Below are 12,482 nucleotides of genomic sequence, written 5' to 3'. Positions count from 1 at the left end.
CCCCTGCAGCAGAGCACCCCCCCCCCCTGCACCAGAGCCGACCCCCCCCAGTCCCGGAGCCTGCGTTTCCCTGCAGCTGTTCTGACTCCCCGTGTGCGGCTTCTCACTGCTGCAGACACAGGGGAGTCAGGAAGCTGAGGAGACCGTGCAATCAGCACTTATCTCCTGCAGATAGCAGTGACAATAACCTATGCAGAGTGGCATCTGCAGGCTTCTATTACCGATCAGTGGTCTCCTGCCTGTGGAGCAGAGCTGCTGGGTCCTAGCTTCCCAACAGCTTCAGCTCTGCTTTATCCTGGCTCCCCTACCAGTTAAAGGGAACATGTCAGCAGAAATTTCACAATAAAAATAAAAGATTCCCCTCTGCAGCTCCTGGGCTGCTTCTAGAAAGGTTCCTGTTGCTATTGTGCCCCCTTTGAGACCTACAAAAATACTTTATGAAGTCTTACCTTTTTGTATGCAAATGTGTTTTTATGGTCACGGGGGCGGGCTGTCTGGCGTCCATTATTCCCCCTCCTGCCACTTTACGCAGTCCCCCATTGCTCATTTACATACACAAGGACGCCTTCCTCATGTAACTGTCCTCCCAAAGTTTTGCGCATGTGAACGCTTTTTCAGGTGATTGCGCAGGCACGAGATTATGGGCGGCGCTGTGATTGTCATCAGCAGCGTTAACCAAGTACCCGCCCATAATCTCGTGCCCGCACTTTTCCCTCTGACTCCACCGTTATGCGCAAGTGCTGGCCATATGAACCATGTTACCTATTACTGCTTGCACGAGATTATGGGCGGGTACTTGGATGACTTTGCTGATGACAATCACAGCGCCGCCCATAATCTCGCGCCCATGGTAATAGGTAACGTGGTTCATATGGCCAGTGCTTGCGCATAACGGTGGAGGCAGAGTGAGAAGCGCGGGCACGAGATTATGGGCGGGTACTTGGATGACGCTGCTGATGACAATCACAGCGCCGCCCATAATCTCGCGCCTGCGCAATCACCTCAAAAGCGTTCACACTTTGCACAGTGCTTACTCCCGCGAGAGTGGCACTGGGCATGCACAAAACTTCAGGAGGACAGTTACATGAGGAAGGCGTCCTCATGTATGGAAATGAGCAATGGGGGACGGCGTACAACGGCAGGAGGGGGAATAACGGACGCCAGGCAGCCCGCCCCCGTGACCATAAAAACAGATTTGCATACAAAAAGGTAAGACTTCATAAAGTATTATTTTAGGTCTCAAAGGGGGCACAATAGCAACAGGAACCTTTCCAGAATGCAGCCCAGGAGCTGCAGAGGGGAATCTTTTATTTTTTTTGCTAAATTTCTGGTGACAGTTTCCCTTTAAAGGGAACCTGTCAGGTGCAATCTGCACTCAGAGCCAGGAGCAGTTCTGGGTGTATATTGCTAATCCCTCCCTAACTGTCCCTGTATACACTAGCATAGATAAAGGCATCTATAGAAAAAGTATTTTTAAAGAGCTTATATCTTATGCTAATTAGCGCGGGGACTAGTCCCAAGGGCGTTACTTCACTTGGCTAGTCGGCTCATATAGCGTGTTAGTACTCACACAGGGGCGTAATAACATGCTAACATGCTATGCGAGCCGACTAGCCAAGTGAAGTAACGCCCTTGTGACTAGTCCCCGCGCTCATTAGCATAAGATATAAGATCTTTAAAAATATTTGTTCTTGATCTCTTTATCTATGCTAGTGTATACAGGGACGGTTAGGCAGGGATTAGCAATATGTGCCCAGAACTGCTCCTGGCTCTGAGTGCATATTGCACCTGACAGGTTCACTTTAAAGGGAACCTGTCACCAGATTTGGGGCCTATAAGCTGCGGCCACCACCAGCGGGATCTTATGTACACATTCTAACATGCTGCATACCTCCCAACCGTCCCGGATACAGCGGGACTTTCACGCTTTACGTTGTTTGTCCCGTTGCCACGGGCGGGACGGCCGGCTCCCGGGCTCCGCCCACCCACTCTCTCTCCGCCTCCCTTCTTTTCCCTCCTACCATCCTAGTAGACGTGGCATAGAGAGGAGCGCTGCCTGTGCTGCTGCTGGTACAGTAAACTAATCTCCCCAGCGCTGATTTCCCTCCCTCCCCCCTCACCCCCGGCCGGAGCCTGTCTGTGCGGGCGCCCCCCTGCCGCCTGTCTGTGCGGGCGCCCCCCTGCCGCCTGTCTGTGCGGGCGCCCCCCTGCCGCCTGTCTGTGCGGGCGCCCCCCTGCCGCCTGTCTGTGCGGGCGCCCCCCGCCGCCTGTCTGTGCGGGCGGCCAGCCGCCTCATTGTGCGGGCGGCCGGCCGCCTCTCTCTGCGGGCGGCTGGCCGCCTCTCTGTGCGGGCGGCCCGCCGCCTGTCTGTGAAGGCGGCCGGCCGCCTGTCTGTGAAGGCGACTGGCCGCCTCACTGTGGCTGCCTGCGTGTCCGTGCTGGAGGCCCGCCGGCTGCCTGCGTGTCCGTGCTGGAGGCCCGCCGGCTGCCTGCGTGTCCGTGCTGGAGGCCCGCCGGCTGCCTGCGTGTCCGTGCTGGAGGCCCGCCGGCTGCCTGCGTGTCCGTGCTGGAGGCCCGCCGGCTGCCTGCGTGTCCGTGCTGGAGGCCCGCCGGCTGCCTGCGTGTCCGTGCTGAATGGGTGTGGATGGGGAGTGGATATGGGCGTGACTGTGAAATGGGTGTGGTTAGGGGGCGTGGCCTAAAAAATTGACGCGGCGCGCTACGCGCGCCGCAAACTTTGTCCCTCTTTTCCTTCTTTAAAAGTTGGGAGGTATGCATTACCAATTTCAACCAAAATGAACAGTGTTTTGCTCTAGTTTTCATTATACAAATGAATCTCAGAAGTCTTAAAAGTCAACTACTTTGTGTAATAGAAAATGCCTTACTAAATATGTTACAAAAGCAAAGCATCTGGAATTATTACTTTTATAATACTTACCTAACGGTGGCGCGCTTGGACTTATGGGCGTCTCCGTTGTCCGGTGTCGGCGCCTCCTCTTTCGGCCATCTTCGTCCTCTTTCTGAAGCCTGGGTGCATGACGCGGCTAAGCCATACACACTCGCCAGTCCTGCGCAGGCGCACTACAATACTTTGATCTGCCCTGCTCAGGACCTGAATGCCGGCGAGTGTGGACAGCGTTGGACATGTCATGCACCGCGGCTAGAGAAGAAGGAGCACAAAGATGGCCAAAAGAGGCGGCGCTGGCACCGGACAACGGAAACGCCCATAAGGCCCACCGCACGACCGTTAGGTCAGTATTATAAAGTGTTTTTTATGTTATACCCGCGGCCTGGGCTCTTATATACAGGATGTTAGAATGCTGTATATAAGAGCCCGGTGGTGGTGGCCGCAGCTTATAGCCAAAAAATGTGGTGACAGGTTCCCTTAAAAAACAAACAAACTAGCGCTCACAAAGCTCAATAGATGAGAAAAGAAAAAAAGTTACTGGTCTCAGAAAATGGAAACATAAACTTTTGACAAAAGTTTAAATGTTTTAAAACCAATAAAATAAAAATTTGACTTAACACTGATATAATAAACAGCACAAAAACTATACAAAAATAAACAAAAAACAACGGCAAAACAGAGTTCTTTTAACTGTTTCACCCTCTTTAAAAAGTGAAAACTTTCTTGTAAAACTCCTCCCACATAAAATAAAAACGCCACATAAAATGTTGGCCCAAAAAAAGAAAAGTTACGGCTCTTGGAAGAAGAGGAGGTAAAAAACACAAACATAATAAAAAACACACACATAATAAAAAAATAAAAAAATAAAAACAACTTAACAATAATAATAATAATAATAAATAATTTGATTCGAAGCATTAGTAGCCATATAAAAGTCACTCATAATAATTCAGCCATTAGGATTTACAGAAAAAAAATTCTAATTTCACAGATGTGACTACTAAGCTATAACTAGAAAAATAGAATTATATAAACTTGCCATTGAGTTTGCAGTATATATACAACGATTGATAAAAAATAATTAAATGATGAACCAAAAAAGACGTAACATAAATCTGAGCTTCAATGCAAAACCCATAACGGGTTTTCTAAACCACCACAAATCAGTTAAAATTCGGCTTTTCTCACATGGGGGAGACCCTAAAAGGGCGCCACCTTACACTTTATAGCCTCTATACCCATTAATATTATTGTATGCTTTTGTTAAAGCCGACTCTACCGTCCATCTTACCGTGAACACTTGTGTAAATCTTCTTAAATTTCTGTACAAATTTTGCAAATTGCACCTGAAATATAATGGCAGCACAAGTCAATAGATGTATAGGTAGAATTCGTAACGTACTAAGGAATTATCGTCTATATGTAAAGTAATGATATAACAGTTGACGCTATGCCAAAAGTAAGGGTGGAGTCGGTAATCACCATTTCAACATTTGCAACGGCCAAATCTGCAAAAATAACGGCTAGAGCGCAGAGTCCAAGAAGGAGATTCATCATGAGATGTCTGATGTACAATCTGGTGGAGAATCAAAGTGATAACGGCTTTATATCACTTAGTGAATGTGAAAGTGACACCCTATATCTAAAAGAAACCACATCTAATGGAAAGAACAAGAACCCAACACAGGAAAGAAAGTTTATTTTTCAATAATAAGATATGCGATTGTCTAGATCTGTAATACTAATAATACCATATAGCCATAAGTGGAGATTAGTGAAATAATTCACTATGACTATGTTTCTTAAAGCTCACTGAGTCCAACAGTAGGTTCAATGAGTGAAATATGTATTGAACAAGTTACCAATTTTCTAAGTATATATAATTCTTAAGATGCTATTGACATAAATTTTGTACCAGATGTCGGTAACAACCCATCCAATCCACACAGGCAAAGAATTGAAAACATAGATGTCCATAACTTAAGTTATGTGCAAGAATGATAAAGGACACAGGAAGAAAGTATTGAACACGCTTACTAAAATGTATTTAATACTTTGTATGAAAGCCTTTATCAGTGATGAAGTTTCCAGATGCCTCTTGTATGGAGATGCTAGTCACTGCATTGTTCAGGTGGGATTTTGGCCCATTCTTCCACACAAACACTGTTCAGATCCTGAAGCTCCTTCTATGATGAAGCTTTAAGACGCCTCCTGTATGGAGAAACTAGTCATACTTATTGCTCAGGTGTGGTTTTGGCCCATTCTTCCACACAAACACTCTTCAAATCCTGAAAGTCTATGGGCTTCTTCTATGAACTCTGAGCTTTAGTTCCTTCCATAAATTTTCTATTGGATTCAGGTCAGGCGATCGGCTCGGCCATTCTAGCAGCTTTATTTTCTTTCTCTGAAACCAATAGAGAGTTGTCTTGACCATATGTTTGGGATCATTGTCTTGTTGAAATGTCCACCCTTGTTACATCTTCATCATCCTGGTAGATGGCAGCAGATTTTTAGCAAGAGTGTCTTGGTAGATTTGTCCATTCATACTTCCTTCAATCATATAAAGTTTGCCACTGATGTATACTGAAAAAACAACCCCACACCATGATGTTTACACCTCCACACTTCACTGCTGGTATGGTATTTTGGAGTTAATATGCCTATTGGCCTCCAAGCATTGTGTGTATTCTGGAATCCAAAGAGTTCAATTTTGATCTCATTTGACCGGACAATATTCTCCCAGTATTTCACAGGCTTGTCCAAATGTTGTTGAGCAAACTTGAACCTGCTTTTTGTTCAGCAATGGAGTCTTGCTTGGTGAGCATGCATACAGGTCAAGGAGGGTCAGTGCATTACTTATTGTTTTCTTTTAAACAATTTCACCTGCTGTTTCCAGATCTTTCTGTAGGTCTTCACAAGGCGGTCTTTGGCTCTTGAACAACTCTTCTGATAATGTTTCCACTTCTCTGTCTGAAATCTTGTGGAGAGCACCTGGTCGTGGCCCATTTATGTTCTTTCCACTTCAGCATTATGGCCTCAACAGTGGCCACTGAAACCTTCAGTAGTTTAGAAGTTATTCTGTATCCAATGCCATCAGTATGTTTTACAACAATAAAGCTGCAAATGTCTTGCAATAGCTCACTGATTTTACCCATCATGAGATGTTTCTTGTGTGGCACCTTGGTAATGAGACACATTTTTATAGGGCATCAGTTGAACCAGCCGATATTATTTTTCACTAAGTGGCAGGATTGCTTTCTGATTACTGATAGATTTCAGCTGGTGTCATGACTTTCCAAGGATTTTTGCACCATTCTTTTCTCATATCTTCAGTACTTTTTCCTATGTGCTCAATACTTTTTACCTGTGTCATTTCTCATTATTACACATCACTAAATTTATGGACATCTATGGCTTAATTTCTTTACCTTTGTCAATAGGTTAGGTCGTTACCACCATCTGGTGAAAAATTCATACTGTCACGCCCCCCGGTGTCCCGGCGCCGTTCCGCGCCCACTGATCCGGTCCCGGTGTCTCAGCGTCGCTCCGTACCCACTGATCTGGTCCCGGTGTCCCAGCGCCGCTCCGTACCCACTGATCCGGTCCCCGTGTTCACCGATTGTGGCCGCGGCTCCCGCTCCTGCTACCCTGCGCCCCCATGCTTCCTGCTCGGCGGTCCCCCCGGCTTGTTGCGACTCAGGACTCTGCCTCCGGCTCCTCTGCGTACTGCCCCCGGCCTCCTGTGCTTGCCTCTGGCTCTCGGGCTTCGCGCATGTGCATTAGGGCACAGGCACGCTCATTCACCTTTTCTTAAAGGGCCAGCATCCCTGGAACAGGAGATGGCTGATTGCAGGTGCAGGGTATAAAAGACTTCCTGTTACATACGGGCGGTGCTTGTTCAACAAGTTCTCACAGCTTAGTATCTTGTGATACTGTTCAAGCCCTCTGTGTTCTGTTCCCGGATTAATCCTGTCTCTGTCCTCAGAACCGGTGTGTGCCACAGCTGGTCCGGCTCCCTGGAGATTCCCGGTGTCCGTTTGAAGTGGACCTCTCCATCGTCCCTCTGCTTCACTCCACCACCGGCTCCGGATTACATCTGAAGTCTCCAGCATGCACTCATCACTGGTTCCGGACTCCGCCTGCTGTCTTCACCCATCTCCGGTCATCCGTTCAGATTCCCTCCGGTCCGAACTCATCACGGTACTGGCTTCAGTATCCCCTCCGGACTTTCCATGGACGATCCCGGTATCCTGCCTTTGTTCCGGCTACTGTACATCTAGGCCCTCTGGGGTGGTCGCCAGACAGTCCCTGTATAGGGGTTCGCTCCTGGTGGCCTCCCTGGGGGAGTCCGGTGCATGGTCCAATGGGTTCACTCCTGGACTGACTGTAACACATACCAATAGTACCTTTAGAAATATGTTTACTTAGAAATTGGTGGTATGTTCAATACTTATTTGACCCGCTATGTGTGCCATATCCACAAAGTTGCAATCCGACATTGTGAAAAAAGTGAAAACTCATTGTTACTAAATAACTATCTCAAAACAAAACATTTCATAAAAAACGGAAAGTGAATAACCCCCCCCCCCCCCACACAGATTTGTAATATTACGTGTTTTCTGACTTCTAAGATTCTATTATGTGATACATATACAGAGGAACCTTGGTTTACGAGAACAATCCCTTCTGGGCATGTGCTTGTAAATCAAGTTACTCGTCTAGCAAGGGAAAATGTCCCATAGGAAATAATGGAAGCTCAGACAATTCGTTCCACATCTTGTTCAATGTCCCATCCTGGTCCCCTATTGTGCCATTCCACACACATACAAACACACACAGACACACACACATCACCTTACCCTCTGTTCCCTCGACGACCTCCTGGTTCTTGTAGTCCGCAGGTATGTGTATCCGGTAACCATCGCAATTGATGCAGGAGTTTCTGCTGTCAGTGCTTCAGCAGCAGATGTGATACGCAGGGGCCGCTTGCCTCTGATTCGCCAGCGTGCTGACGTCAAATGCATGAGCCGCTTGCCTCTGATTGGTCAGCGCGCTGCCTTTGAGAAGCGCTGACAGCGGAAGCTCCTGCATTTTCGCGATGGTTACACACAAACACAGCTGTATATATTAGATGACATCATGTGTCACATTTAATACCAATAGTAATATAAAACAGAGGTTTTGTGGCTTGTCCTAAAGATATTTCAAATAAATGGTAAGTAAAAATGCATAAAAATGCGAAACATCTGTGTAAATTACTAAATCTATATCTTGTTCAGTAATTTTTATGGACTGAAGATGGCGCCAGAGAACAAAATAACGAGAGGCTTTAAAGAATCTTTAAAAAAAAAAAAATTAGGAAAAATTCCCTAAAAAAAAAAAAGTTAAGGGAAAGTAAGTGTATTTGGTTGACAAGGTACTCAAGTTATTTACAGTAGTTTAAAGCTATTTATCTAAAAATAGCTGAAAATGGGAAATATGGCAAGCTTGGAGCTTCCAGTAATTTTTATCAAATAAGCTCCTATGATATTGAAATGTAGCACCTAGGGGGCAGGGGGTAGTCAGGCAAGGGTCTCGTACCTGTTTTACTCGTCACCGGGCCAGTGTGATGGTCTGGGATGTCCGGTGGCCTGCCCAGATTCGTGCCCCGAGGTGTACACCAATAAGGAGAGAGTAGTGGTTGTAGTAGGATGATTGTTGTGACGCCACCTGTGGTACGCGGCCAGAGATTAGCCACCGCTGCTGTCGCTGTCCTCCGGGGCGGATGGTAATAGCAGCCGAAGATGGTATCACTCCCCACAGGTGGAGCGGGCCCCAGGAAAGATGATGAGGGGAGTAGTGATGGCGAAGGCCTTTGGCGACGAGGCGCGAGGTGGCAGTGCCGGTAATAAAAGTCTGACTCAGATGCTGTAGTTCCAGGTGTCTTTACTCACTTTGTGCCGCTCGCCCGGGTAGTACCGGTCACCCGCTGTGATGTGCCCCGTCGACCTCGGATAAGTTAGAAGCAGTCACTGGTGTTTGAAAGAAGAAGAAAGTCCTTTTTCAGAGTTGTCCTTCCAACTGTGAAGAACCTGGGCTGAGCGCTCCACTCCAAGCCGCAGGCCCCATGAAGAGAAGAAAGTAATGATGGTGTCGTGTCCCAGAACTGGTGTCCCGAGTCAACTCACTGAAGATTGTGTGAGTTTGCTCCTACTTCTACCCCAAGTGGAACCCGCCCCCCAGGTGGCTGGTTTCAGTAACCGGGGAAGTCCCATGCATCGTGATGGCCACCCCCCTATCTATCCTGAGCCATCCCCCCGTGAGAAGGCTCCTAAGCTGTATGTAAAGTGTGAATGTGGAACACCGGTGATTACCTGAGGCAAATATCGCACCTTAACACTAGAAGTCCCAGAGAGGGGTCATTTCACATTTCTACATTTGGAACCCAGAGAGGGGTCGAATGACCTGAAGGATTTTAACTAACATCCTATAATCACCGTCTTTTGTTCTGTAATTAAGGCCATTACTGTCGCACCACAGGAGGTTGCTGTTTTCCATTGAGTTTAGCCATTTAGTTTCTAGTTAGTTCTATTCAGTTTATTGTATGTCATTTGACCCTCTTTCGGGACTTCAGGGGGGAGCTCAAAATTTCTGGGACTTCTAGTGTTAAAAAGGTGCAGTACTCTGTGGTGACTGGAGCCTCAGGGGCGCCACAGTAACACAGAGGCCAAGAATGCAACATGCAGAAAGGACGACTCAGTGGTGACTTCAACTTGTTTTTAATAGGCAAAAACAGCAGGAGGAAATGAAGGGTAACAAAGCAAACGAAATTCAATAACAGTTTTCTGTGCTTGGTCTTTAGGATTGCCTGCACTTTTGGTACTGCCTAAAGCTGCTTTCACACATCCGGTTTTTGCAGTGCGGCTCAATCCGGCTCAAAAACCTATGCAACGGATGCGGCGAAAAAAACGGATCCGTTGCATAAGTTTTTCCATGCGGCCCGTCCGTTTTTTGACGGATGCGGCTTGATACTGAGCATGCGCAGTTCAAAAAACCTCATCCGGCCACTGGATGAGGTTTTTGCCGCAGGACGCCGCATCCGGCGTCCATAGACTTGCATTGTAAATCGCGCCGTATCCGTCGCGATGTGTTTTTTTCGCTGCACAAAAAACCATGCCAGGCAACGTTCCATCCGGCCGCCGCATGGGCTAAATATGCCGCATCCGGCAAAAAACGGACGCAACGCAAGGCCATGCTGCACAATACGGCGCTAATGCAAGTCTATGCGAAAAAAAAACGCAACTAGCAGCAAAAATAAACTGGTTGCGTTTTTTCTTCAAAGCGCCGTATTTTGCCGCTCAGCAAAAACCGGATGTGTGAAAGCAGCCTAACTCATAAATCAGGATAAAATCCATACTATAGAAGAAAACAAAATGTTACAGGGCAGCTGATTGTGAAGAGTTGAGGATGGCCCTGCAGTGACCTGCACAGTGGGGCTTCACGTGGTTTACAGCAACTAATTGGTTGTTTGGTTTCTCTAATTTGTTCTACTTTTTTTTTCGAATTTTGCAGAATCTCGTAAACATCCTTAGTGCCAAGAATCGGAATTAGCCCAAGTTTTGCTTTCAGATTCATACTAAAAAGTTCCATACATTCCAAGTCTTTCCAGACAACCAGCTCAGAAGTTCAGCTTAGCTTCAGAAATCATGTCGGGGCCTCATTCAATGACCCAAGGGCTTCTAATTCCCACAACGCCGGTCTGTTTACTTCACATTCCATCGGCAGAGTTCAGCAATTCTGTTCCCTTTTTTTCCTCTGAGAAAACCATAACCGTTGAAAATATGTTCCAAGCACTTTCACAGCAGATATTTACATTGCACCGACACGTGTTTCACAAAAAAAAAGCACGTGTCAATTTGTTATTTGCATTCAATGCACGTGTTTTATTCCTGACGGCTTCTGCACGCTGAACGCCATGGGCCAGATTCATTATTTGTGATTTATTGATGTCACTTTTTCATTTTATCTCCTGTTGTATTTGCAAAGGTTTTTGTGCCAAATGATTTAAATAGGACCAGGAGGTTCATGAATTTGGTGCAAAATTAAAAACGTTCTTGATTTTTGTTTTTCCTAGGTTTTTTTAGCATCGAAAGTAACAAACCCGTTAAAAAGTTGCACGTTTTTCTGCTTAGAACCTTAGAACCCTAGAATAAAAAAAGTTACACTTCATGAATGTATCTAAAACATCTGAATAAGCAAAGCTGTAAAGTAGAAATAAAGCAAAGAAAAACAACTTAAAAAGAAGCACAAAACATAGTGAGAATAAGGCGCAAAGACTAAAACCTCTAATAAGGAGTCCGTTACTAGGAATGGGCAAATGTACTCGAGTAGCGCTAATGCAAAGGTCATAATCTAGTGTTTGGGCTACAGTAGGGGCCATTTTACAATGTGGGGGCTACTGTGGGGACTATTAAAAATTTTGGCAGCCACTGAGGTGGCTATTATACAGTGGGTGGACCATTGTTTTGGGAGAGCTGTGTGCTCATCATCCTGTGTATAGGGGAGGTATAGGGGAATCATACTGTGGATAGGGGAGCTGTGAGTCGATCATTCTGTGTATAAGGGAGCTGTAAGGGCATGATATGGTGTATAGGGGAGCTATGGGAACATCATACTGTGTATAGGGGAGGTGTAGGGGTATCATACTGTGTATAGGGGAGCTATGGGAACATCGTACTGTGTATAGGGGAGGTGTAGGGGTATCATACTGTGTATAGGGGAGCTATGGGAACATCATACTTTGTATAGGGGAGATGTAGGGGTATCATACTGTGTATAGGGGAGTTATGAAAACATCATCCTGTGTATAGGGGAGCTTTAGGGGCATCATACTGTGTATAGGGGAGGTGTAGGGGTATCATACTGTGTATAGGGGAGCTATGGGAACATCATACTTTGTATAGGGGAGGTGTAGGGGTATCATACTGTGTATAGGGGAGTTATGAAAACATCATCCTGTGTATAGGGGAGCTTTAGGGGCATCATACTGTGTATAGGGGAGGTGTAGGGGTATCATACTGTGTATAGGGGAGCTATGGGAACATCATACTTTTTGTAGGGGAGGTGTAGGGGTATCATACTGTGTATAATAGGGGAGCTATGGGAACATCATAATTTGTATGTGAGGTGTAGGGTTATCATACTGTGTATAGGGGAGCTATGGGAACATCATACATTCTATAGGGAAGGTGTAGGGGTATCCTTCTGTGTATAGGGGAGCTATGGGAACATCATACTTTTTGTAGGGGAGGTGTAGGGTTATCATACTGTGTATAGGGGAGCTATGGGAACATCATACATTCTATAGGGAAGGTGTAGGGGTGTCATTCTGTGTATAGGGGAGCTATGGGAACATCGTACTTTGTATAGGGGAGGTGTAGGGGTATCATACTGTGTATAGGGGAGCTATGGGAACATCATACTTTGTATAGGGGAGGTGTAGGGTATCATACTGTGTATAGGGGAGCTATGAAAACATCATCCTGTGTATAGGGGAGCTTTAGGGGCATCATACTGTGTATAGGGGAGCTATGGG

The 12,482-nt window shown here is 46.2% G+C and overlaps 1 protein-coding gene across 2 annotated transcripts in view; it reads right to left on the bottom strand.

The window, feature by feature from the left end:
• The window catches only part of LOC142254490 (cathepsin W-like), a 37,989-nt gene extending 28,939 nt beyond the window's left edge, over positions 1 to 9,050 (bottom strand). The window contains exons 1-2 of one of the 2 annotated variants that reach the window (XM_075325566.1): positions 8,489 to 9,050; positions 4,200 to 4,254 (exon numbers count right to left, since the gene is read on the bottom strand). Coding sequence is in view for 1 of the 2 variants with exons in the window: in XM_075325565.1 (XP_075181680.1) it covers positions 4,200 to 4,254; positions 4,391 to 4,465 (130 nt within the window). In the remaining variant the exon portion in view is untranslated. Of the gene's footprint in view, positions 1 to 4,199; positions 4,255 to 4,390; positions 4,472 to 8,488 lie in introns of those variants that run through there. The other variant, XM_075325565.1, reaches the window with a different exon arrangement.
• Positions 9,051 to 12,482: the final 3,432 nt, after the last annotated feature.

Source organism: Anomaloglossus baeobatrachus, chromosome 10 (genome assembly GCF_048569485.1).
Source record: "Anomaloglossus baeobatrachus isolate aAnoBae1 chromosome 10, aAnoBae1.hap1, whole genome shotgun sequence".
Lineage (NCBI taxonomy): Eukaryota > Metazoa > Chordata > Amphibia > Anura > Aromobatidae > Anomaloglossus > Anomaloglossus baeobatrachus.
Note: the sequence above shows the minus strand (reverse complement) of the source record. Positions and strands in the feature narration are given on the sequence as shown.